Source organism: Pomacea canaliculata, linkage group LG4, assembly GCF_003073045.1.
Source record: "Pomacea canaliculata isolate SZHN2017 linkage group LG4, ASM307304v1, whole genome shotgun sequence".
Classification (NCBI taxonomy): Eukaryota; Metazoa; Mollusca; class Gastropoda; order Architaenioglossa; family Ampullariidae; genus Pomacea; species Pomacea canaliculata.
Window position 1 is genome coordinate 4,744,873 of NC_037593.1, and position 26,100 is coordinate 4,770,972.

Consider the following 26,100-nt stretch of genomic DNA (forward strand, 5'->3'; position numbering starts at 1 on the left):
TTTGAAACAGTGTTATCTCAAAGCTTGTAGCATTGATAAAGGCGAGTTCTAGTCAGACAGAGAATCGAAACCTGTCTCTCAGTGCTCTGAGTACAGGTAGCAAAGCTTCACCTGATGATTCCTGCGCAAAACACGCGCATTGGCCCAACTGTGGCAACACTCAACCTTGACAGCCACCCGGATACGATCTACAAAGTCCTTTGACAACTCGAACTATTTATTTTTAATCCGTAAAGGCGGAGATTCGGCAGACAGACAGACAAGCGGGTGGATTTCGTTAGGATTTGTGTTACTTGGAGCAGACGAGCGCTTCAGTAGACGAGAGTGTCGCGTGCGGTCAACGAGATTTCCAACTGACGCGAGGCGACACTCAAGTTCGGTAAGAGAGATTTGAAATTTTATTTTTTAGCAGTTGAAAACGTTTGCCACGACCGCTTCAAGCCCTTAACAAACAGTTTCCATTTCGTGTTTTCGTGTACTGAAAGCAAAGACAAGAATGCGAACTTTGACTCTCGGAGTTCATCACCTTATCTGTGAGATTTAAGACATCCGGGCTTAACGGGCTTTACTGGATTTTTCGCTTGTGAGTACAGTGCTCACAGGTTTGTCGCTTGGAATCTGTTTTCAGTCTGGTTGGTCCTGAAAATTGATTTCAATACCCGTTGGGTATGGCGATCCTCTAACAAAGAGCTTTTTTTTGTGAGAGATGCAAAAGATGTGATATACCCGTTGCAAAATTCCAGAAGAGGACACTAAAATAGTATTGTCGTAAAAAAATTGTCGTGAAACTAAACGTTAATTAATGTAAAAATTTGAAATAAAATGTTAATTAGTGTAAGAATATCAAATTAAATGTTCATTAGTGCTAGAGTTTGAAACATCTCCCGCTGCCAGACCTCCAAACTGCAGGAGGACGCTACACTCCTGGTAAGTCGTTACCACGGGGCAACAAGGTGAACTCAAGGAAAAGTGTCTTGTTTCCAAAATTGTAAAGTGGTGTCCAGACCCTGCAAATATTTTACCCCTGTAGCTACAGTTACAAAGCAGTGGTAAAAGGTTCTAAGGATAAAGAAATATGAATAGTGTTCGAGCTGTCTGAACATCGCTTCATAACTTCGGAAACAAGATGATTTTCTTTCAGTTTGCGATCGTGACGACTAGGATATGCTCTGCATCTCCAAAGAAGTTCCCTGGGGATGGCAGCAAATGTAACTGTCGGTAACAGTGGTGCTTTAGTCTGTCGTGTACTGGATATATACTCCAGCTCCTCCATTTTGGATGGAGTTCGTTGCTGACCCATCTGTGTAAGACCATATCCATGCTTCTTGGTGGTAGCTTTTCTTCTAGCATGGCCAGCGCCAGGGTTTTCTAGCTTGCATTCCTCTATTCCTGCTTGGCAGTAAAATGTGGAATTGTAATGCCAATGGCAAAGTGGTTCTGTCTCTTCCCAGGAAGGAGGATCGTTAGAGGGATCTTTTTTTCTTTTTCGCTACTTCTTCGTGAAGATGTTTCTGATGTTGTCCCTGCAGTACCCATGTCTCTTTCGCGAAGCTTCATCTTTAGAGCCTTGGTGAGGATGTTTGTATTAGTCTTTCAATAGATGTTCTGTTGTGTATTGTAGTTGGTGGCTTGTACCAGCGCCTTGCATTCATGTTGAGGGGAGAAGGTTGTTATCAGCGCTGCGCCATCGTAAAATTTCTAAGGATGTTCAACCTTCCGAAATCCTTCTGCAACAAATAACTAAAAACAAAACTGTTATCGTCAAACCCCCGCACTCATAATTTTCGGCTTTGTTTCTGCGTAAACAGATCCTCCTTGCCACTTAACATGAAACAAAGACAAATTAGCGCGCGTGCATGTGCTTGTGAAAGTCCGCAGGGTGGTGAGCTGCTCCTGTCACGTGACTCAATATTTCACTTCACTCATGTCCGCAGTTCGCTCGTGGCCCCTGCAATCCGAGGGACGGAGCACTTAATCAACTGGCTCATGCGCGCCATCTTGGTCATGTGATCATGGTGTCCTTAGATGAAGACGTCATTGGCCATCGGTGGATGAGGCCATCCCCAGAATCCATCCCTTATCGTGCTAAATCCTGTTTACCACGTTCTAATGAAGTCCAGTCTATTGAAAACAAAAGTCGGAAACACTTGGTCTGCTGTGTGCGCGTGTGTTCACGATGGTGGTAGCGGCGAGGGAGGGACAGGGGAGGTGACGAGCAATAACTCGTGCAGTCGTGACATCAGTGATATTTTAGGGGGGAGTAGATCAGACAAAATATATTTTTCACACACACTAGCTACAATTCGTCACACCTGGTCAGGTCAAAGGTGCGCACGCAGTTTTCTACAAAAAAAAAAGAGATATGACCACGGCTCTTTGTGATGCACGCGTAGATGACAGTAGACAAACACCTCGTCTTATAGTCGTAAGAAAATCAAAGTTAGAAATTGGGGTTGTCACCAATGTGTTCAAGGAGTCGAGTTCACACCTAACCACAGTTTGGACAGGTGTATTCCTAGTTCTCAGCAGTCATCCAAACGTAGTATTTTTGGTAAAAAAAAAATTTAAGGGACTTGTGGTTAATCTACAGCTAATGGTTGGCCTCGTACTCAGATTTCCGAGGGAAAGGCGTTACCATCGAAAGGATAAACAGAAAACAATAAATTTCACAACCTCATTGCTAAAAAATAGTAGAAAAGTTTATTGCGACAATCGGAGACGTGAATAGGTCTAGACACTAAATGTCTGTGGTGTTAAAGGATTGTAAAGACAACATAAAACTGCTTAGAACCTCGTCAAGAGTAGGATCAGATTGAAGTTCGTCTATAAACCCTGTTCATGTGGAAAAGTTGACTGTTTTGTAGGATGCTGTGTTTAATAAGAGAATGACACGGAACTCTTTCGTCTCTCTCGTCCTCCGATGACCCCAGTGTCAGCTGATGACAGGATATGGTTGGACATTGGCTCGTAGCCATCTTGATTGTTATCACAAAGATATATATATATATCACTTATCCAACTAACGATGCACACACCGATCACTTGAGTTCAAATCCTAACAATGACCGACACTTCCTGTCCCTCGCTGACGTCACACAGCACGTGACAGCCTTATCACCGCCATCACAGCCTCGACTATACCTTCAATGTCTGTGGTCCACAAATAATTTCTTGTCAGTTTTTTAACAATAAATGGCTAATGAATGTGGTTTAGTTTTAACATATTTGTCAAGTCCTATTTTCGCTTTGATAATTTCAAGTAAAAACTTGTATTTTTGGAGGCGTATACTAAACTGTGCTGTCAACTGTGGAGACTTGATCCCCCCGATGGAAAAACTGACATGTACAGCGCTTTGTACTGTTCCACTGTTCCTCACCAGTGTAGTCCCACCATTGTGTTCGCGAACACACACACACAGTTAGGGTAAACAGGGAAAATACAAACACATGACTAAAGCCGGACGATCCTTACCAAACCGGAGGTAAGTAAGCAAACAGAAACATTCAAGGACCAGGGGGCGCTCATTTTCTTCTACCACTCCGGTAAGCAAAAAGTTGAATGCAGGATACTATTTCCACAAAGGTGGGTGACCCCTTACCCCCCGCAGCCTCCATTCTTTTGAAACACTTGCAAACACCTCCTTGCACAGAAAAACGTAAACTTGCCAAGTCCTGTTGGACACAAATAGGCCTAATGAAGATACGGTCCCAGTTCTCCCAGTGGCTGAGGCCTCCACGATGAAACTTATTATACAATCCTGACGTCAGCGTTGTGGACCACTTCCTGTACAGCCTTGCTTGCAGGTGTATTTGGAGAACGGAAGAGGGTATTCACCAGATAAAGGGGAATAGTATATAGTATCGTGCACTAACCTCCTAAGCATGAGAAAAGAAGTGTACCCCATTTTTAAAAGTCAAAAAAGCTTTTCATTCTCGATCTACCCCTCGCCTTGTTTAAAACCCGTGTGGGTAGTGTGCGAGCACGATTTCGGGTATTGACGTTGAGTTTGCACCCGAACCTAATCTCCGGGACCTGACCTTTCTCCTTGTTTACATCCATATACGTGGCTGTCAGTGTTTACCGAACGGCAAGCAGACTTCTGTAAGTAAAGCCGGGAGTATGACCCATATCTTTTATCTTTCTATTTTTCTGGTTCAAGTCAGCCATACTTGAATGGGGCTGGTAAGAACTGCCTTCCCACAACAGTCCCTTTCTTCTTTTACAGTAATGAATGAGCTGTACCTCTTCTCCTCCTCTTCCTTATCCTCCTCCTCATCATCATTATGCTTACCCTAGTCGTCATGGTGACAGAAGTGTAGTTTTGGACAACATAACTGTAACCTCACCCATATGCAGTTTTAATTAGTTCTGCTGACAACGATTCCTCGTTTGAGTTTATACAGAGACTAACCACACCAATTGTCTATTTTTCTGTGTTTTGTCATCATATAATATGTAACTGCAAGAGATCCCTTCCTCAAGACATGATGTGCGCTATAATTAGCACTCACCCAACGGATTCATTAATTAAGTCGCTTGTCATTTGTCAAATGTGTTTTGCACTCAAGCATCTGACCATACCCTTGACCTCTGAACCCTGCAGGTTCAGCCAAGCAAAACTGTTTGTTGTTACAACACCAGGGGGCGCTGGTCGGACATGATCACGCCATGGGTGCGAGGTCCCCCAACAAACCTCCCAGATTGTCTTATTATTTTTGTTTTGTCAGGGGAAGGGCCAAACAAGTGGGCTATGTCTAGTCGAGAGTGATGAGGTCAGAGACGAACTCGTTGAGCAAACAGCCGGAAGCAGCTGCTTACTGATGCACGCGGAAGAATAAAATCCACTGGCCAATGATCTTCTCGAGTTCATTGTAGGCGCTTTAGTGCGCATGCGCGTTGTGACTTGATTGATGTTATTGTTGCTTGTACTTTCGTCACCTGTCCGGCAACATTAAAAATGCATCAGTCTGTTCTTGTCAGATGGAGTCTATTTTTAGACATGATCACGTGAGACTGTCGCTGTGAGAGTGGCCTTGAGGTGACAGCGGACAGGTGAGTGGTGAGTGGTGAGGCTTTGGCCAGCCGACGCCATTGGTCGTTTCCTTGGTGCCCCCAATGTCCCCCTTTTGGTGCAGCAATTTTACCTTTCTTTAAGTTTTCACACTCATTATTTCTACCTGAAATTATCATTTTAATAATCATTATGACACAGATTTCTGTGACATGGCGTATTTAACTAATCCCTTGTCTTAAAATGTTTAATTATTTTTTTCTCTCATTAACTTCGGGACTTTTGATTTATCAAATTTTGTTGTGGATTTGATGGTGTCATCCTAAGATCCTTCCTTGTCTCGTCCAGTAGTTCCTCTATAACGAAGGGGCTGAACTCTTAAACTCCTTTCAGTTCTCGTTCTTCACGTCGTCAGCAAGTGTAGAACCACAGACGTGTATAGGTGGACTGCTGTCTGTCTGCCGAGACCAACGCTTAGCCTCTTGTGAAGTTCTCCGCTGTTAGTCTCGGTGAGCCTAAACAAAGACTGTGACTAAACCGGAAGCTTTGTACACACCAGCCTCGTTTTAGTAGTGAACTCGGAAAAAAATCGTCTGCCAGCAGTCCAGTGATACAAGTTCGTGGTAGAATGAAACCACATCCACGGAAAAAAAATATGAACACTGCTCTTCACTAGTGTCACACCTCCAGCGCTCGTGTTTAAACAAGTGTTATCAGAATTATGTTCCGAATAAATCTTAAAAAATGGTCGTGATGTTGACCAAAGGTGAGGTTTCCTCGGCAGACAAGCTTTGCTCACACTTTCTCCACACACACTTTTTCTTTCTCTCTCTCTGCTTTATTTATATTTTGTAATTCTTCTTCGTTCCATGCAAAATTTTATTTTGCAACTTATTTTTAGTGAAGCACTGAGCAGTAAAGTGCTCAGAGAGAACAAGCTAATATATTTCCTGCTTCGTACTTCATCATCCTCATTGTCGGAGGCCCCGAGTCTTACATCTAGAGCCTTGACACCGAGATGCTCAGCAATTAATTACAACACAGGGGAAACAACAACATAGCCTCTGTCCTTGAGAACACGAAAACAGCTGCAGCAGCAAGACACACCTGGACTGTGGCAACAAGTTTCTCTACCTGTTTGTTTGTTTCTTTCTTCAGGTGAGTTTCTGTTCAGAATACAATTGTGTGCAGGGTGGAATGTTTTGCTTCAGTTTAACATGGCATGAGAAATATTTGCTGTGGTAACTTAAACATAATATTTTATTCAGCCCCGTGCGATAAACAATACACTCTTATAAATTCTCTGCACAGACTTGGAATAAAGTATAGAGTATAAAATATATATTTAAAATAGTTTGAAAGTATTGTTCTGTATGAAAGAGATTCGGAAATGTCTCAAGGATTTCAAGGCACTTAAATGTTTCACCCTGAAAAAGAGAGTTTTCATCAAAACAAATGTTCAAAGACAGAGCTCAAACTTGTTGATGTTACATCATTACCCAGGCATTCAGATTTTGATTGAATTAATTTAGTGATGATGAAAATACTTTTTGGAGTTACTAACCCATAGAATAATTTCGACATTTCAACTTGTCTCAAACATTCACACGTTGCTTATGTATATCGTGTTGGTGTCGCTGGGCTTGTGAGGGTAAAGGGTAAAGGGTAAAGGGTAAAGGGTAAAGGGTAAAGAGATGCAGAGAGCTGTGAAGTTTATCCTGAATATTTAGGGAGGTTCAGGACACACCATACGTCCGGCCATGCATGTGGATACACGTGGCGCTGACACATAAACATATTCTGAACATTACTGTGCTGGAACACACACACACACACAAACATAAACACAGATACATGCACACAAACACACACAGAGATACATGCACACACACACACAGTGTGTTGGAGGGAAGGGGAAGGACAGGAAGCAGAGACATAAAGAATGCAAGGACAGAAATGAAAATTGGAAGAAACCTGAGAACCGAGGGAACGTCCATCAAGGCGGTACAGGTGGGAAGACATGGTGTAGTGAGACATGGAGGGGTAGGAAGGGGTGTCACGGGAGGAAAATATGTCGGGCAAGTTGTACGATGATGGCCAATTTCGTTTGGGAATGCCCTCTGCCCCTTGCTCACCTGAATTGTTAGTAACCTATAATCCTCTCACCTGTCTCTTAATTCAGATCTCACCTGGTCACATTTTCTCGTGGAAAGAATTTTCACTCTAGCTTGCTTATTATGAGGATTGAAAGAGAGAAAGAAGATTTATTTATTTTTGAAGGCTATTTTTTTTTCCATACTGAATCTCTTAATTCAGCTCTGTCCTGTCATTCTTTTTCTCGCTAAAGGATAGTTCATCACCAAAGTCAACATATCTGAAACAGAAGATAATAAAACAAATCTTTGTTTTGTCTCTATGCAGATGTCAGGTAGTAAATTGCTACGCATATGTCTTAATATATCAACCTTTGAGAGAGAGAGAGAGGGGAAAGAGAGAGATGTCTGTTTTAATGGCTGACCCCGAGTCATAACAAAGGTTGTAAACGGGAAGAACACCGGGTCCCTGAGATCAAAGCCCACGGCACGCAAATCCCATTGAAAGCATTTGACCATTGCGCCACCTGATCGGCTAAGAGAACGAACGAACGAACGAACGAATGAACGAACAAACGAACATTTTTAATGATTTGGCCGTCAGCCATGATTTTGTTACATTAATAGCTTATTACATAAAATATATTAGCTAAATGGCTTATACAAATTATACAAATAAAGACTAGAGTGTCATATTCTTATTCCTCCTTCTTAATGCTTTGTCAAGGTAAGCAACAAGGAGACGTGTTATGCCTGGATTATTGTCAGCCATAAATACCGAAAAATTTTAAATGAGATGGAAATGTAAAGATCGGCCGAGAGAGACTATTAGATTGAGAGAAGGACAGAGAGAAAGACTGGAGGGAAAGCAGTAGAGGGAAGAGGAGAGAAAGGGGCGGGGTACTTATCCTTAAAATAGAAAGGACTGGAGGAGGAGGATGAGGTGAGTTCGTGCTCAGCAGCCACAGGATGCAAATTCCCAGCAGTCTGAGCTGGAACTGCACACAGAGGTCGCCACGTACACCAACCTCCTGATTCCGCAAACAGGATGACAATGAGCTTTCAACGATGACGACGACAACGAACAAGACGCCGGTGATCGCTGACTGCGCACCTGAACTGCGCACCTGGCGTGAAGCCACGTCACTTCTAACCGCCGACAGGATGAAGGCCGACAAATTACTGCCTGAATAATTGGGCGACATTTTGCCGACACGCAAGCTGCCAATGGCAGGGAGGAGGACGAGAGGAGGGCTGGGGAGCGTTGGTGAATATCTTTAGCGTCTCTCATTTCATGACCCCTGACCCCGGTTTTTGTCTTTTTTTTTAGCTTTTATTTTTTAATGTAGGAAGCTGTTATGGCCTTGACATTGATCCTTGAAAGCCGTGTGCAAAAAAAAGACTGACGCCTCCCCCTCCTCTCCCCCCTCACATTTGCTCATCGAGACACCGCCCGCCCTCGCTGGTGTCGTCAAGCTTCGCTCTTTATTGCGCGTGATATGACGTCAGCATGGAGGATATAATCGGATCCCCCATTGCGAGGTAGATAAGCGGTGCTGTCTCCTGAGCGTTCGTCCTTAACTCGACAAGAACCTGGACTGAAGCAGCTTTGTGAGTTTTCTGTTTGTTTTTTTTCCGGAATTTGTTCTTAGTTTTTCTTAATTCGGAAAATGGAATTGAGGTTTGTTTTCATTTTGCGACTGAAATTTTTTTACAGTTGACTGTCACTAAGTTTGATATTGGTGTGCGGTGTAAACAAACATGGAAATTCTGTTGTTTTAAAACTCTGATATAATATAAAAATTATCAAAATTTCTGGGATGAGGGAATCAGATGTATAAACATTTTCTTTGTTGTGGGTTGGCGCTTCGTGCTCTCAATCACAAACAAATAAACAAATAAACAAACCAACATGAACGTCGAGTGTAGAAACAGACAGAAGTGACAGGAACTCAACACCCATAATTACATTCAACACTAGGTACACTACAAAATGTTTATTTTATTTATTTTGCAAGTCCCTCTATCTTTCCCGCTTTCCCACACATTGCCTGAGACACCTACAGTGATGGAGAGTTCAACTCCTTTGATAACATTTTTCTTCCCCGATCATAAAGTTTCCTGGAATGCTTTTAATGTTAATGACATCAAATATTCTCTTTTTATTTACTAAAACTGTAACATAAATGTCATTCTCTCCTATAGGCGTGCACGCACTAAACATGCAGTTAATGTCGTTTCACAGGTCATCTCAACAAAAATGTTTCGCTGACGGATTTTGCGAGGACATGGGAAGAAATTAATGTGTTTTTTATTTTAAAATACTAGCTGACGTCAGTAGAGTTGAAGGAAGAAAGAGCAAGGAGAAAAAAAAAAAGAAATGATGAGAAAAGCACATACACATATATTTACATATAAAACGAATAATTGAGGGGCAAATAAAATATAAAAATATTATTTCTTTCATGGAAAGCGAGCAGTGCTCCCTAAATCACACGTGGCCGCTAAGTTTGCCGACAAAGAACGTCGAGGGTCAGGACAGGTCAGTGGGGTCAGTAACCGTTCAGTGACAGAACTCAGTGAACAGGATTCATTATGACATATGTACTTAAGCAGACCACGTGATCCTCTCTAGTTTCAGCAGACTAACCTCTTTTTGCACTAATATCTGACTGCCACTTACTAAACAGAATTTTGTTAAAATGACTTTTTTTAAACTAGCATGTTTGAGAAAGACAGAAGAGCAAAGTAGACAGACATTTTTCTGTCTTACTCTGTGTTGTGTACAATTAGAAGACTGTCGGGTGTGTACCCTGTACTCTTGTCCAAACACCTTATCTCCAGACTTCACACAAACTTTACATCTTCTCGCCCTCTCGACCTTTCATGCTTCTTGGAGGATCCAACCAACCTTATGCTAAAGGCGGCTGTCGGAGGATGTTGTCGCATTAGTTCCGAGCATTTCGCAATTAAAATGGACATGGCCTGGAATAAACAATTAACCCACGCAGGTCACCACGTGATCAGAAAACGGTTCTCGGGTTTAATGCGGGATTCAGGGAGCACCTAGGTTCACGAGAAACAATTTAATTCTTTATTTTTTCTGTCCTTCCCTCGCCTATTACATATAAAGATATATACATGTGTGTGTGCTTGCGTGCAAGACGAGGGCTTTATGTCGTTGGGATCGTGACTTCCAATAAAACTTCACTCATGGAGAGGTTCGGTGGACAGTATTTTAATTTAACTTTCTTCGTCTCGTTCCATCACTCTCAAGCAGTCACCACACTCTTCACTCTCGGCTCTTCGCGCCTCCGAGTTTAAAGACCTACCCAAGCTACTGCTTCCCTCTCATCTATTATTCTATTCAACAAAACACAAGGCCTGTGGTATGAATAAACATCAGAGTCCAGCTAACAGCCCAGTCTTGTACACTCAGGTACCTGCGGCAAAATGATTTGAATCCACATTACATAACAACTTTTTCGCCCACATCCTTACCCACAGCAAATTCCTTTAAAATATCTTCCAACCTCGTAATATACATTTACATAGGTACAGATATTCACCTTGTAGAGGCCTTGTTCTGTTTCCTCTCACGTGTCTGTAATTTAAATATTTGCTCAATCTTCTACAGTTACCCGTCATCTCAAAAGACAGCTCAATCCGTGAAGCAGTCAATGCCAGCGAGGTTAATAGGTCAATAGGTCACAAATACCTGCGCGAGATACAAAGGTGACATGATACACTGCGTCTCCTTTGGTGTTACATGTTTGTCTTCCACAGATCGCTCCGTCCAGTTCGTGACGGGAAATAAGGGGCCAGCTCCTGGGGCTGGTCACAGAAACCACTTCCTGCAGACGGAAGGTGCGCTGGCACTTCAAAGCACTTGAGGTTGGCAGTGTTCCAGGTCAAAGATCAAATCGACAGAACGATTTCCTTCCAAAAACTGCGTTTAGTATATTTCAGGGTATCAGTTCTTCAAATCGCAACAGACATCCCCTTTCATTCAAAAGAATAATGAAGATATTGCTGAGGTTTTGATTACACAGTTCACTGGGGAGGCATCTGCCATCAGCTTCTAAGTTTCAGACTATCATTGGGAGGCTGCATGTCTTCCGTTTGTCTGTGTGTCTGGTTTTTTGTTTTGCTTTTGTTTTTTGTGGGTTTTTTGTGTTTTTGTTGTTTGTTTGGTTTTTTTAAGCATGGATACTCTCGCATGTAGAGATGATCTGGTTATGAAGTCGTAAACAAAGCGCGCCGTGCCACCTGACAGATACGATATACGGGGCTAGTGTCACGTGATAGGCAGCCCTCCTTGTTATCTCATGGTCACGAGCGTCGTCAGGGGTGATAACTCTCGAAGCACATGGCCTTTAGACTGTCGCTGTTAGTTCTCGAGGTTATGTCAAGGCATCATGGCGACGTTGTCTTTGCTAGAGACATTTATGCGCACTCAGAAGCGTACGTTACATACAATTTTTATCTCCGTCCTTCTTCTTTCACATGAAAAAAAACTGTGTCGGCACAGAATAGTGATGACATTCTCCTCCTCCTCCTCCTCCTCCTCCTCCTCCTCCTCCTCATCATCATCATCATCATCATCCCCCTTTCATTTTTCAATCACCATCATCTTGTGTTTGAGCAAGACAAAGCTGCAGGTCACGTGACATCAAGACACGATAATGGTCGTACGTATCACAGTGGAATTTACTTATTTGTGTGACTTGTATTTTTTCTTCTGTTCAAGGAGTGAGCTACGGAACGATACCGACTTGTGAAGAGACAGGTGTGACGTCAAACACAAGAGGCCTGTGGGAAAACATGGCGGGCATCTGGCCCAAGATCAAGTCCATACGACCTCAGCTGATCATTCTGCTGACACCACTCCTGACTCTCCCGCTCCCGCTCATCGTCAAGACATCGGTAATTGAAATAAATGAACAGACAAATAAATAATTAAGGCATTGGAGAACTATTTTAAAGGTGTGAATGAGAGTCAAGATGGCGTCAGTCCCGCTCAAGGTGTGGTTGTCTTTCTACAGGAAGCAAAATGCGCCTATGTCCTCATCCTCATGGCAGTCTTCTGGATCAGCGAGTCGGTGCCCATCGCGGTCACGGCCCTGTTGCCGCTCTTTCTTTTCCCCATGATGGGGGTCATGCCAGCGGCCACAACTGCCAAGTCGTACATGAGTGTGAGTACCACACAGGGAACCTGCAAATGATGTAATCACATGAGTGTCTAAGCAATCTGTATTTTTACCTGCATGCTCGCCATGCCTCTGACCTTCTTGCACTTCTGAGCAGTGACCTGGTAGATGTATACTTGTAAGTGTATCTTTGTTCTAGTTTTCTGTTTGTGCTGGCTGTTTACTTGATTTTTAAACAACTGTTCCGGATGGACAGTCAGGGATCTGAGGTGTTTAGGTGATGACTTCACACACCTTTGTGGTAGGTTGGCCTTCAAACATCGCCGTCAACAGGAGGTTGAAACGCAGGGTCATGATATGCCTAATTAACTTCTTATCCTGAATGATTAACTGAATTTCGTGTTAAGGACCGATCCCAAACATCCATCGGTTGTTTCAGGACATCCTTATCCTCTTTCTGGGCGGACTGATGGTGGCCGTCGCCATCGAGCGTTGGAACCTACATCGACGGATAGCACTTAGAGTTCTCATGCTCGTGGGCGCTGAGCCAAGATGGTAAGCTCTAGCACCGGCTGCAGGGATTGAGAAAAGCAAGAGCGAGTTTAGTTTTTGGAAGTTTTTGTTTGGAAACTTCTGAAAAATTCAACGAAAAACTAACGAAAATGGTTACTATTAGTATATCAGGTACACGTTTTTTATTCTGAGCTATGACGAGCAGATTAAAAGAGGATATTTGTAAGTACGACTGAGAAGGCCAGCTTCTTGTCTAGGTTGATGCTGGGTCTGATGCTGGCCACGTGGTTCCTGTCCATGTGGATCTCCAACACTGCCACCACCGCCATGATGATTCCCATCACAGAGGCCATCCTCCAGCAGCTCAAGACAGCGCACACAGGTACAAGTACTTACAATACATACAATACAAACATGCGATGTATAGGTATACATACCTACATATGAATACACACAAATAAGTAGTAAAACTCAGAGGGGCGTTAACTCTGTCTTCTTTAGGTTCAGAAGGATCAGTTGATGAAGACGACACGAAGGACAAGGGGAAGGTCAGAAACGGTAGAGCTGATGACGGCGACAAAAACGATAATACTTTCAACTCACAGAATAAAGAGATAATAGTCAGGTGAGCTATACCATTAGATTAAACTTAAATAGTTCTGTAAGACCAACCCACTGAAGATGAAGCTAAGCTGGAAGTTGCTGTTTAATTTTTTTTGGTGAGGGGTAGCATGTATTTATTTATGTAAAATATACAGTCTGGCGTCACGGGAGGCCGTATCCAGAAGGACATTTTAGAGCACAGGTTAATGAGATGTAGCCATGCTGAGCCTGAATCACCGTTACAGAAAGTAATGTCCTGAGCCATGCACGCGGATGAGAAAGGTTCAGAGTTCGCCTCTTGCTTAAAAATCTTGAAACTAAGCCAGGCTAAAAACGTAAGTGAAATACATAAAAAAAACATCCTGTTGGGTAAGCCTATGTCTAGAAATGAGTCCAACTGTCATCAATGCAGCCCACGTGTTGAGTTGATTTCCCTGTGATCTTTGCGGCTACAGTAGTTGAGGAGGATGTCTAACCAATGAACATTCGTGCAGCGCAGAGGAAGGCATGACAGCCACAAAGGAAAAAGAGAAGGAAGACCCACACATCCGGTTGATGGCCAAGGGGATGTCCCTCAGCATCTGCTATGCTGCTAACTCTGGGGGTATCGCTACCTTAACTGGAACGGGACCCAACCTCATCTTCAAGGACGCTATTGACTCGTAAGGCGATAGAAAGATGAAAGGGTGAAAGAAAAAGAAAGTCTGAAAAGGTGGAAAGAGTTAATAAAGAAAGGGAAAACGTTGATGTGGATATTGCATTGTATTGATGTCTTCCCTAGCCCACTTGAAATGATGAGAGGGAAGGAATAGAATTTTCCAGGTGGCAAAAGCATGGGATGGTTGCTATGCTAACCGCTGGTTGGTCTAAATGGAAAGGGGGACAATATTTCCACATGCGTCGAAAACATAAGGCAATGCCACAAGGAGCATTAAAACAAAACAATTAAGCGACTTTTGTGTGTGTGTTATAATACGTCCTATCGCCATTTTACTGTCCTACGTCTTCTACGTCGCACGTCTTCAGCGGTTTTTTCTTGATGTGTTTATAGGTTGTACCATGAGTATGGGCAAACTTCCCCTGTGACCTTCGCTTCGTGGATGGGCTTCGGGTTTCCCCTCTCAGTCCTCGTGCTTCTGACGTGCTGGGTCCTGCTGCAGATCGCTTTTCTTCGCTGCAGGTAGTGCGCGGCTTCACTTCCGGCGCGACAGTAATTTGTACTCAACGTGAAATTGTCGTTTGTCCTGAAGCACACGGCGTCAGTCCAGCTAAAGAACTATCGCACTGACCAGACTACCAAACAAACTAAACTAAATAACTAAACGAACTAGATAAAGAAAATAAATAAATATTGCGTTTAAAAATAAATTATTTGTGATCGTCCTTTTACAGACGAGGTCTTCGTGGGTTTTTTTTTAAAAAAAAATGTCAGTGAAGACGTTAGCAGAAGCTCGGTAGCGCCTCCTATATCTCAGTCTAAATGTTGTCTTTTCAGGGGTCTGTCGACCTGTTGTGTCAGCAGCGAGGAGCGAGCAGCTCGGAACGCCAGGGTGAAGGAGATCATCCGTAGCGAGTACATCAAGCTGGGATCCATGACGTGAGTGCGCGTCAAGTGGCGTCAGTTAGGCGTCAGATGTACTTTGTCTTATGGCTCTGTTTAGGCGTAGGTGTGAGAGAAAGACGAACAATGACTACGAATGCACTGCGGAAAGCACATAAGAATAAACAGGAAGGAGAGAAAGGATGCAAGCAAATAAATGAAAGTAAAGGGAGACAAGCAAGCAACTAAACAAAGATAAAGGGAAATAAGCAAGTAAACAAAATCAAGAGGAAAAAAAAAGAAGAAAACTAGGCAAGCAAATAAAATGTAAAGAAAAATAAGCAAGAAATAAGAGTAAAGAGAACAAAACTATTATAACTAACAACTTGGTATTATTAAAAGATTTCTCTGTTTACAATCACAACCGAAAAGTCATTTCTACTCTTGCCACGACACAAAATAGTCACCACGGTTGCGACTCCTGTTAATGATGATGAGAGTAGTTAGACATATGTAACCCATAATAGATAATGGGGAAACATGTAGAGCTTTTACTACTTACTAACACACATCACGAGACTAATGTTGAGTTGTCTCCCTGAAGGTTCGCAGAAGGCTCTGTGCTTTTCTGGTTCGTCACTCTCGTCTTGCTGTGGATCACACGGGACCTGAGCGGTGTCGGAGGCTGGGGAATTCTCTTCGAGAAAGAGTAAGTTTTGAGTAAGAGTAGGTAGAAGTATTGTCACTGAGTAGTCTCAGACTTGCCCAGGCTACCTGTGACAATCATATTACAAACACGACTGTGAACTAGGAGAGCAGACTGGAGTGAGCATCGCTGAGAGCGGAAGGACCAGGTCGAGTTCCGGAAGTTTTTCTAAATAAATGATCCGAAAATTCTTTTTTGTAGCCTACAGGAAGCTGGCAGATATCTTTGTCTCACTGCAGTGTAGAAGTAAAAGTCTGCAGCATATATTTTCTGGCTAAAATATCTTTTAAAACTCACTGTTTAAATTGGTGCACTTGTCACAGTTCTTTGTTTAATTATCCATTCTTTACAATGGTCTTTAATTGGTACACACCTCACTGTTTTGTTTGATTGGTACACACCTCACTGTTTTGTTTGATTGGTACACACCTCACTGTTTTGTTTGATTGGTACACACCTCACTGTTCTGCTCAGTTTGTACACCTTCTGTTCTCTGGCAGACACCTGTGTTCCGCTTGTATAATAATTAAGATTTTAGCGCTTTTAACACTGACTGCAACCCTGTTTGGTTCGATTCCAGCGCCGTCAAAGATTCCACACCAGCCATTTTTATTGGCTTCATTCTCTTCGTTTTTCCATCTGTACTACCATTCATGAAAAGAAAAGGCAGATACGACATCAACAATAGTGAGAACACAGGTGAGTCACATGACTTACTCGGGACAAGGTTCTTACTAAACATTTTGTATCGTCAGTTTTTTAACGAATTATAGAAAAACTTTATATGATTATTGAAAGGACGAACATCAAAAAGACAGAATGTATGAATGTGGGACCAAAATTAGTTGTTAGAAAACTACGCTGTTTTCAGTAGAGACTAGTTTTGTTCTTCCAATGCGTTTAAAGCAAAATGTTTAAATTAAAAAAATTAATTGAACGGGCTATTTTAAAATCTGGTATATTAAAGTAAATTTTAAGTTGTTTAGCTTGCACATTTTTTTCAAGATCAAAGAGAATCTCTCAAGGGAGTGAACTCACGGCATGTATAATGTATAATGCGATGTTTACAGAGGCCTGGAGGCTCGTTGAAATGTGCAATGCAATGTTTACAGGAGCTGACGACAGTGTTTACAGGAGCCTGATGACATGTTTACATTAGCCTGATGACACTGTTTACAGCAGGCGTGGCGCCCTGGATATTAATGTATCTAAATTACTGTTGACAGGAGGCCTGGTGCCCCCGCTGCTGAGCTGGCCCGTCATGCACTCCAAGTTCCCATGGTCACTCATGCTGTTGCTCGGCGGTGGCTTCGCCTTGTCCGATGGCTGCAGGGTAAAGGGCAGCGCGCATGCGCGGAATAGCAGAAGCCAAACGTTCATTTCTTTCTTTTTAGCTTACCCTTTCTGTCTGCCTGCCAAATCACCTCCTTGTCATTTACAAAGACAAAACAAGAAAGCCTGACTTATGTCATTGTATGTACACTGACAAATTCTTGTGTGAGGTAGATTTTTGATATACCAACAGAGCTAGCATCTCAGTTTAATATTCAACAGTCGGATGGTAAAGCTCTTACCTTCTCGTTTTAACGAGGGAAGAGGGTGGGTGCTTTGAAGGGTCTGGAAGATGGTACGAGAATAAAAGTTTTGTCTGTCACGTGCTCAGGCGTCAGGGCTGTCCAACTGGATAGGGAAGCAGCTGGAGGTGTTCTCAGGGGTCGACAAGTGGGGGATGCTGTTCATCATCTGCTTCATCGCTGCAGCCGCCACGGAAGTCACCAGCAACTCCGCCATCGCTATTCTCTTTATGCCCATCCTCGGTCGTCTGGTGAGTGCGCACAGGCATGGTGACGTCAGTTGATGATGTCACACCACTGACTGTGACATGCTGCTTAACGCCAGCTAATGAAACGAAGAGTATATTGATGACACTGTAGATAATCTGTGACGTGTCCCTAAAACATCAACCTTTCAGTGCTGCAAAGCTCCACTATGTCGGTCAATGTACCGGCCATCAAGTCTGGACTACGTATGTTAGAGAAAAATACAAAATCTCTAACGGTCGCCCTCCATCTTGACTTTCACATTCAACTTTCCCACATTTGTTCGATGACATTTGTCCAGTTAAGGACGGACTCAGACAGGTTCCTGTGCTGCTCTGTTGCAGGCGGTGAACACAGGGGTGCACCCGCTGTACTACATGATCCCTGGCGCCGTCTCCTGCTCCTTCGCTTTCATGTTGCCAGTGGCAACGCCACCCAACGCCATCGTCTTCTCCTACGGTCACATCCGCATCATCGACATGGTACGTGGAAGAAAACGGCGATAAGTTTTATAGCTAGTTAATACAGTTTTAGCGTGGGGCGTTTGTTTGTTTTTTGTTTGTTTTTTTTTTTTTCTCATTTGGTAAAACTCAATGCCAGACACTATTTCCTCCAAATATGAGTAATTATCATACTATCATAATATTATTAAAATATTATCGTACTATTGTTATATTAACGTATGGTGCTAATATTATCAACTATTTTTTTTATTACTACTAAGATTTCTAATGCTGCTGCTGTTGTTCCTGTTACAACTTTTATTGCCGTTGTTACTTTTCTTCTTTTGTGGTACAACTTATTTTTTTTATTAATATTATTATTAATTTTTTTCAGATTGGCACTGGCTTCATCATGAACATATTGGCTGTTCCTCTTCTTGTCCTTGCTACTGGAACCTGGGGAGACCGCCTGTTTGACTTTCAGACACTACCCCAGGGGCAAATGAATGCGACGAGCCTGCTGTGAGGGCCGACAGAGGAACCTGTCTTCCTTTCTGTGCTGGCAACAAACTTTACTCTGCTTACAACATTCTAAATCCAAGGTCTTTCTGTGACACGTGTGTTGAAGATGCAGAGAATGCACGTCCAGAAAATTGTAAAACAACAGGGATCATTGTACTGGACTTTCACTGTTCATCGCTGCATTTTCTTTGTGTGTTGTGCTCTTGGGTATGATTCACTGAGAGGTTCACTGAGTGCGGGTAGGCTGTACACGAGTTTGCATGACGGTTTGTGCGCATGCTCCAGTCAAATCCTCATGCCCACTCATCCAGTGTTTGAATGTTACCAGACATAAACAATGAGAAAAGCATCACCAACTCTATTTAGTCTTATAAAGACTTATTTTTATCGTTTTCTTCAAGTAAAATTATTCTAATTACCCAGATATTTCAAAATCTTCAGTGGTCTTAACTTTTACGCGTTTGTTGACGAAGATGTGTAGAATATACATTTCCACATCTTTTGAAGTTGTCTGTGTACCGGCCACACGCCGATTGAACTGTTGAGTGACTAACTTACTAACTCAGTAACTCATCCATTCAGTCACTCCTCATTCCACCCATTGTGAATAAACTGTCTAATGCATCGTGAGATATTGCTTGCAAAAGTGTGTGTGTGTGTGCGTGTGCGAGTTTTCTATCACGGACTTGTATTGCCCTGGTTTCTATGAATTACTCCTTGTACAAAGGCATTTTACTCTTGTTTTTTACATTTTTTACAATGACGAATAAACCAGTTTGACAAATAGAATCTCTCAGACTGGCAGTTCTTTTAATCTGTGCTTTGAGAAGTCTGAATAAATAACAATTTATCAAATAACAGCATTTCCTTGAGTTTTGTGTCTCTGTCTCGATTAGTTTTTTTAATTGCCATGAAGTATTACAGATGTCAAATGATATCTCAAGGGACGCAATCACGTTAGCTTGTAATACAAAAGTTTTGAGTTGCGTCCCATTAATAAATAACAAGTTTTCGTAGTAATGACCTCAGGAATAAAATCTCAATAGCATTAAGACATATTTATCTAATTATACGTATTTCTGTGACTAGTAAATAAATCTCCCGATATTTCTAACTGAGAGTCTGCATGAGAACTCCGGAGGATGTAATTAAACTGGGGTCTGAAAACTTGTATGGAGAGAAAATGTTTTGTGTATCTTGTCTTCATGTTTGTGTCAATAACCTATAATAACACCTCCAGACCAAAGTTCTGCGCAAGTCTGAATAATGTAAGGATCTGACGAAGAACTTTATTGTACATCTACAATAGACGGCGCTGCAGGACAAACAGGGAGACAGGCAGGGGCGGTAACCGCACATAGGGAGGTGCTGGGGTACAAAAGACAAAGAATGGCGGACGCGTGGCGCCACATCGCTAACCTGCCATCCGGAGAGTTCAGACAAGGGCCAGTATTTGCTGCACTAGTCATTCGAGTTCACTCCCTTAAAAATACAGCGGCTTATTATCTAATTTAAAAAGTTGGCGATGTCCACCTATAGTCAGCAAGTCTGCAAAATTTCGCTCTCGCGCGTGAATAGCATGTGACGTCACAACCGGTGGAGTTCACTCCGTCAGCATGTGATGACCAGAAGGTAGAGAGATGACCATTGCTTGTCGTGGATGATCAATGTTTTCTGCTGTTGGGGATCTTTCTCAAAGACAGTCCACCTTACCTCTGCTGGTCCCACAATATCCTACTTGTTCCTTGTTCATTGTAGCTCGTGATTGTCAAATTGTAAATAGTTTTATTTACTGACATTGAAGTGCCTTGGTGTTGGCAATAACCATTTCAAACATTTCTCTTACTGTCACTATCGCCACAAATACTTGGCGTCGGCTTATTGTGTAAGAAAAACTTATTTACATTAGAGTGTACAGTAGTGCTGTGAGATGAAGGAATAGTCATCATTCACTCAAAACGTTTAGCGACTGGGGATAATGAACCAGTTTCTAACCGACCAACCCAAGCGATTATATTCAGGAGACTGCTGCAATATATACTCTTCATTAATTGGAAATAATGATTAAACGCACCTACGTATTTGCGTGACAGATTGACTAGGACCTCACACCATTTCCCCCAACCGATCCTCCCTACAGCCAGACACGAACTCTTTCAAAGCTGTTAGAAGCAACTGTGCGGAACAACAACACATTGTGTTGCCAACAGGTCTCAACGTATTCTCAACACATGGACCTTGCCCATTGCAACGATTCAAACCGCAAAGCTGTTATGATATCAGGACGGAGGGACCATACAGGTCACAGGTTTTCTGAAAGGATTCTATTTTACATATCATGGGTATTTAGGTTTTTCTGCAGTGTGTCAGGCGTTTGGTGATATTTTAGCAACCAGATTATAACTTAGGAACTTAGCTCCTTCATGTAGATCACCTAGGCAACGGCAAAACTTTAAGTCTTGAAAATAGCAGTTTTCAAGAACCTATAGACAACACTAGGTGGAGACTTTGTGTACTTACATGAAAACATAGATATTTGAAAAACTCTATGTGTGTGAGATGTCAGTTGTTTATATATAGATATACGTATGAATGAAGGAAGTATGCGCGCGCACTTCACTATCTAGGGCAACGGCTGCGCAGAAAGTTGAATACATATATATTTATAGCTTCCGTGGTCTTAACAGCGAGAAGAAAGCTGGTCAAGTTGCCGCTGACATCGTCGCCAGACCTTTTTGTCTGGCAGAAGCTCTTTCCACCCCCAGTCCTCACCTCCCCCCAAGTCCACAGGCTGAGGCCAAGTGGGTCATCGGTGCGATGGCCATGTCCGGTGCCCGCGCCACTTCCGCCGCCACTCGAGTCTCAGCCTCAGGCGCAAGTGGCGCTGGCAGTAAGTAGGTTGTGATGAAACCAGCCACACGTCCCTCTCTCTCTCTCGAGACATGGCCACTTCCGCCATTTTCTGAACTCCAGCCAATCAGATTCACTCTCGTCAACTTTCCAGGCCTCTCTTCCGCATTCACCCCTCCCCCTCTCCATCTTTTTTCCCCTTTTTAGCGAACTCACACACACACACACATGCTCACATACACGCACATATATACGTACCTACGTGTATATATATACACACACAGAGCCAAGGAGAACGGGTCACAATGAGCTGACTACGCAATTGCCGCGGTTTTTTTAAGTGTATGATGAATAGCATGAATGGTGGACAGGCATGGTGCGGATAAAATCGTTAGCAATTAATACAAGCACACAAAAGCTTAACGGATGAGCGGCTAATAACCAAGTGGGATAATTAACTGCAGGACAGGATAAAAAGCAGGGAGCAGGTTGACAGACGGCGACTGATTTCTCTGCAAGGATCTTCATCTGCCAACGGACATCACAACTCACAACTTAAGTTCTTCATCAGTTGACGACCGCCACCGTAAGTAGCAAACTTGCTTTTTACAGTCCGAGAATGATGAAAAGTCGTTAAACGACCTTTGTGACGACTTGGTCTTCATCTTTGCTATTATTTAGGTTTACTGGGTTCCGGCCTTTAGTCCTCGGCGACAAGACGAAGTCCAGGTTCTTTGCATCCGGAAAGCGGTCTTTGCTTCTTTTTGTCAACATTATTGCGCACTGAGAAATCTGCTGATAGTGGCTGCCAGCTCTTTTGTTCCGAGAAGATTAATTTCTCTCTCTCTCTCTTCAAGGTTTTGTAACAAGACTGTCAGCAGCTAGCGTTTCCAACGGTCAAAACAGAACTAGACACATGGGAAAAATATATTTAAAAAAATTCACTAGCCAGATATCCCCGCAATGGTGTATATTTTGGGTGAGGGATTTTTAGGTGACAAAACCTAGTACGGGGAAGGTGGGGCAGGCTTATGTTGTGAATACTGCAAAGGGTCTTGAGAAGAGGGTCAGTTAGCTGTTTTATGTAGGCTCGTGACAACAGCGGCGATTGTCTCCAATTCACGGTCTGTTTTATTTAGGTCATAAAATATTTTAGTGGGCTGGCGATGAAGACCTTTACTCCTGTTTCAATTCTACGTGATTAAATATGAGTGGCCGACTTTGAGAGGAACATTAGCATCACTGACACTTCTCTCAACTGTTTAAGGACATCATGAAGTATATATATATATGTTGTTATTAGCTATTACTTTTTGACTCTGGTTTATGTTGTTGATAACCAGTTTTTGTGAACGAAAAAAATGCACCTCCACACACTCTCTCTCTTTCTCTCGTGTCACTCCCCTTCATTGGAAAAAAAGGTTAAACATGTAAATATTCATCACTAAGAGTAACTTTAAATCTTGTGCTGAGTATTTCATCAAATCGTTTGAAAAAAATTGGAATGGATGTAACCAACACGTCAAATGGCTACGTAGAGTGGGCTGTCGTACCACAAATAACAAAGATTGAATTCCGCACTGAAGTGTTTTATTCAGTGTTGCTCAGCTTCTGGCCTAACTGCTCTCTCTCCAATTCACAAAAGCTCCCATCCCACTGTCAGTCCTACTATTTATCCTCCCTACCCTCGAACATTCTAGACCTCCCTCGCAACAATGACATTCTACATTGTAGCAAAAAAGACATTTAACAGTGTTGAACATTGCAGAACCTTCTAGAGTCCAGATGCAAAGGAACAAAGACATTCTATTCTACTTTGTCGCAATCAAAGACATGCTACCTTGTTACATTACTGCCGTGCAGAACATTCTAGAAGAAATCGGCAAAGACATTCTACTTCGTACACTACTAGAGTGCTACATGGATTTCAGAATAATAGTGGTCAGATAGGTCAGTAACACGACGAGATAATAAATAAATAGAAGGAAAAAAAAACGGGCACACCCAAGATTTAAATCTGTACTGGAATAAGAAATGGAGGAATCAACAAGACTTAAAGGAAGGAAGGAAGAAAGAAAAATGGAGAAAAAAAAAAACGCTTAACGGAAGGAAATGCACATAAAATATCACGTGAAGGAACAAGGAAGGAAAAAACGAAAAAGAAGGAACATATAATGGAAGGAAGAAATTAGCAGAAAAGTAGGCTGCTTACTTCTTGACTGAGTCAATGAGTGAGAAATACCAAGAGAGAGAGATATCAATAGTGACAGCGAACCATCAACCTAAAATATTAGCAAGTCTGTGTTTAAAATAAACTAAATGGTTTCTCCGAGCTGATGATAATAAAATCTGTCGCTTCAAGCATCAAACCACAGACCTGTATAGGTGGACTGCTGTCTGTCTGCCGAGACTAACGCTTAGTCTCTTGCTCAGTTCTCCGCTGTTAGTCTCGGCGAGCCTAAACAATGATTGTGACTAAACCGGAAACTGTGTACACACCAGCCTCGTTTTAGTAGTTAGCTGGAAAAAATCGTCTACCAGCAGTCAAGCAATACAAGTTCGTGATCAAACGTAGGACAAGTAGACATCCTTTGTCTGGTGGTGTAGTGGTTAGAACACTCGCTTGTCACCACTGCAGTCAGAGGCTCTGGGTTCGGATTTCGTCTCGGCTTCAGTGTCTGAATAACAAGGTGGACTACGACCTCCGACTCCAACATCCATCGGGCGGGTACTGACTAAAGTCCTCAGCAGACGACACATTTGTTTAGCGGCGAATGTGAAGTGAGCAGCCACAGAGAATGTGAGCTTACATCACCTATTCATCATTGTCCTGGCGTTTTCGGAAAACCCTTCTGAAGCTGTTCCGGAAGTTTTTTCAATAGAGCTCAATGTACATCGGGGAATGTTCTAAGTGGATTTTTATAATTTTTGGCTGATTTATTTTCTATTTGACTAATAATCGACAAGTTTATCAAGTATCTTTCTTTCCTTATTGTTCCAATTTTAAAATAATCAAAGAGATCTGTCGAAATCAACAATGGAAACTTATTAGAACTTAGAATTTTTTCAAATAAATGTAGATAACAGTAGAGTAACACCAACTGTGTAATAAGAATGTTCGGTAAATAAATCACTTTGGACCGTCCCGTCTGCCAAATTGTGAAGTGCACTCGTTTTCATTTTTTTTAATTCATCCTTGATTAATTTTATTCAAATATAATTTATCAAGTACACCAGCTGTAGAAATCAGCAGTCCGTACATTCTAACACAGACAAGGTACAAACATAAATAAAGTCTGATGGATTCGCTAGATGACATCGGGGGTGGCTGCCTTCAAAGGAAAAGCTGATTTAAAGTTTTATTGTGAGCAAATTCAAACAGCTCCACTTTACACAATAAACTTGGCAAGTGACCGCCATATTTACTCGTAATTGTTCATTCCATGATCTCTAGGTCTGTTGGCGTTGGTTTTTTTTTTTTTTTTTTGGTATTTAATCGGTCCACCGCGCATCTTGGAATTCTGAGACCGGCCCGCAAAAAGAAAACTTTGCCCACCCCTGGTCTAAATATTTGATTATTCACTTCCTTCGCTTCCTACACCTAATACATTTATCTAATCCACTTTTTTGCTGTCAGGTGTCCGTGGCTATCCAACATGGCGATCGCCTGGCTGCTTGTTGTCTTCGTGGCGATCTCGTTTGTGGGGAGCTGTCGCTGGGAGCTCCTCTCGCCTCCCCAGGTCACACCAAGCGTGAAGCCGATGACGTCTCGGTGTCGTCCGAGGTCATGATGGAGGCGCTGTTCTACGATCTGGACGACCTCCAGGACCAACTGGAGCAGTGCGAGGAGCAGGTGAGTGGTAGGACTGCCCATGGAGTGCATCTGCCTGAATGTTTAAGGAATCTTACCTTCTATACCCAATGCCATGCTGATCTGTCTATGCCGAATCCATGGCAGCTTTTCTAGGAGTATTCCATGACCATCTGTCTATGACTACCTTATATCCAAGGCTAGCTATGTCTACGGTTTCCAGGGCAACCTGTTAATGCCCACTCTATACCTATTCCAGTCCATGTGTCTATTTTACTCTATTACTCTGTTTCATTCCTGTCTATGGTGACTCTATCAATTCATGTCTATCTGTCTATGGCTTCTTTACGACGCAGGTTCATTTACCAGAAACAGTGAGATGGCTTGTGTCGGTGTTTAAACACGTAGACAAGACGCGGAAGTAACTTACTAGGGTTAAGCAGGGTCGCCGAGAATTCAGGATATCTGAAGAATCATGACGATGTTCCAGAAGAAGATGACATGACTGCATTTGAATAAATGTGCATGAAAAAAGACATCCCGTGAAATAAACAAAAAAAAAAAATACAAGACCCGGTCTTCTTTTCGGGGAAACACGGTAATAGTAATAAATGAAGAAAGTGCGATATACAGGCAAGTAGGCTAATTAGCTGATTTTGTTGATGAAAGGATGCCCCTTCGCCTTGGTTTTTTTTTTTTTTTTTTCATCCATGGGACTAGCCTGTTTCTTTGGTCTACTTGTGATTTCTTTTGTGTTGCGCAATATATTTTTGTTTTCGATTGTTTTCACCTGTTGACCACATCTTCCTCTAAATCTCTCTGCAGCCTCTTGCTCGTTTCAGCCATCTTGTTTGAGTTTTTTTTTTTCCTCATGCGTTTTCTTGTCTTCATTTCAGCAATTCTATAATTTTTTATTTCTAGGATTCACTGTTATTGTCTCTTTTTGGTTTTGCTAAACGTTTGGAGACCGCCTTGATTGCGAGGAAATGTGCTTCAGAAATAATATTATCATCATCATCATCAACATCAACATCATC

At 42.4% G+C, this 26,100-nt stretch overlaps 1 protein-coding gene across 3 annotated transcripts; it reads left to right on the forward strand.

Moving 5' to 3' along the window:
* Nucleotides 1–232: 232 nt before the first annotated feature.
* Nucleotides 233–19,260, forward strand: LOC112562606 (solute carrier family 13 member 5-like). 3 transcript variants are annotated; one of them, XM_025235949.1, is made up of 15 exons: nucleotides 233–379; nucleotides 11,856–12,031; nucleotides 12,151–12,300; nucleotides 12,695–12,810; nucleotides 13,026–13,150; nucleotides 13,270–13,393; nucleotides 13,866–14,033; nucleotides 14,423–14,551; nucleotides 14,867–14,968; nucleotides 15,516–15,620; nucleotides 16,198–16,316; nucleotides 16,844–16,950; nucleotides 17,281–17,442; nucleotides 17,782–17,919; nucleotides 18,275–19,260. In XM_025235949.1, the coding sequence occupies exons 2-15, from the start codon at nucleotides 11,930–11,932 to the stop codon at nucleotides 18,404–18,406; spliced, it is 1,779 nt and encodes a 592-aa protein (XP_025091734.1). In that variant the 5' UTR covers nucleotides 233–379; nucleotides 11,856–11,929; the 3' UTR covers nucleotides 18,407–19,260. The 3 variants fall into 3 exon arrangements, with proteins under 3 accessions (XP_025091734.1, XP_025091733.1, XP_025091732.1); XM_025235948.1 differs by lacking the exon at nucleotides 233–379 and adding an exon at nucleotides 8,582–8,716; XM_025235947.1 differs by lacking the exon at nucleotides 233–379 and adding an exon at nucleotides 11,370–11,569.
* Nucleotides 19,261–26,100: the final 6,840 nt, after the last annotated feature.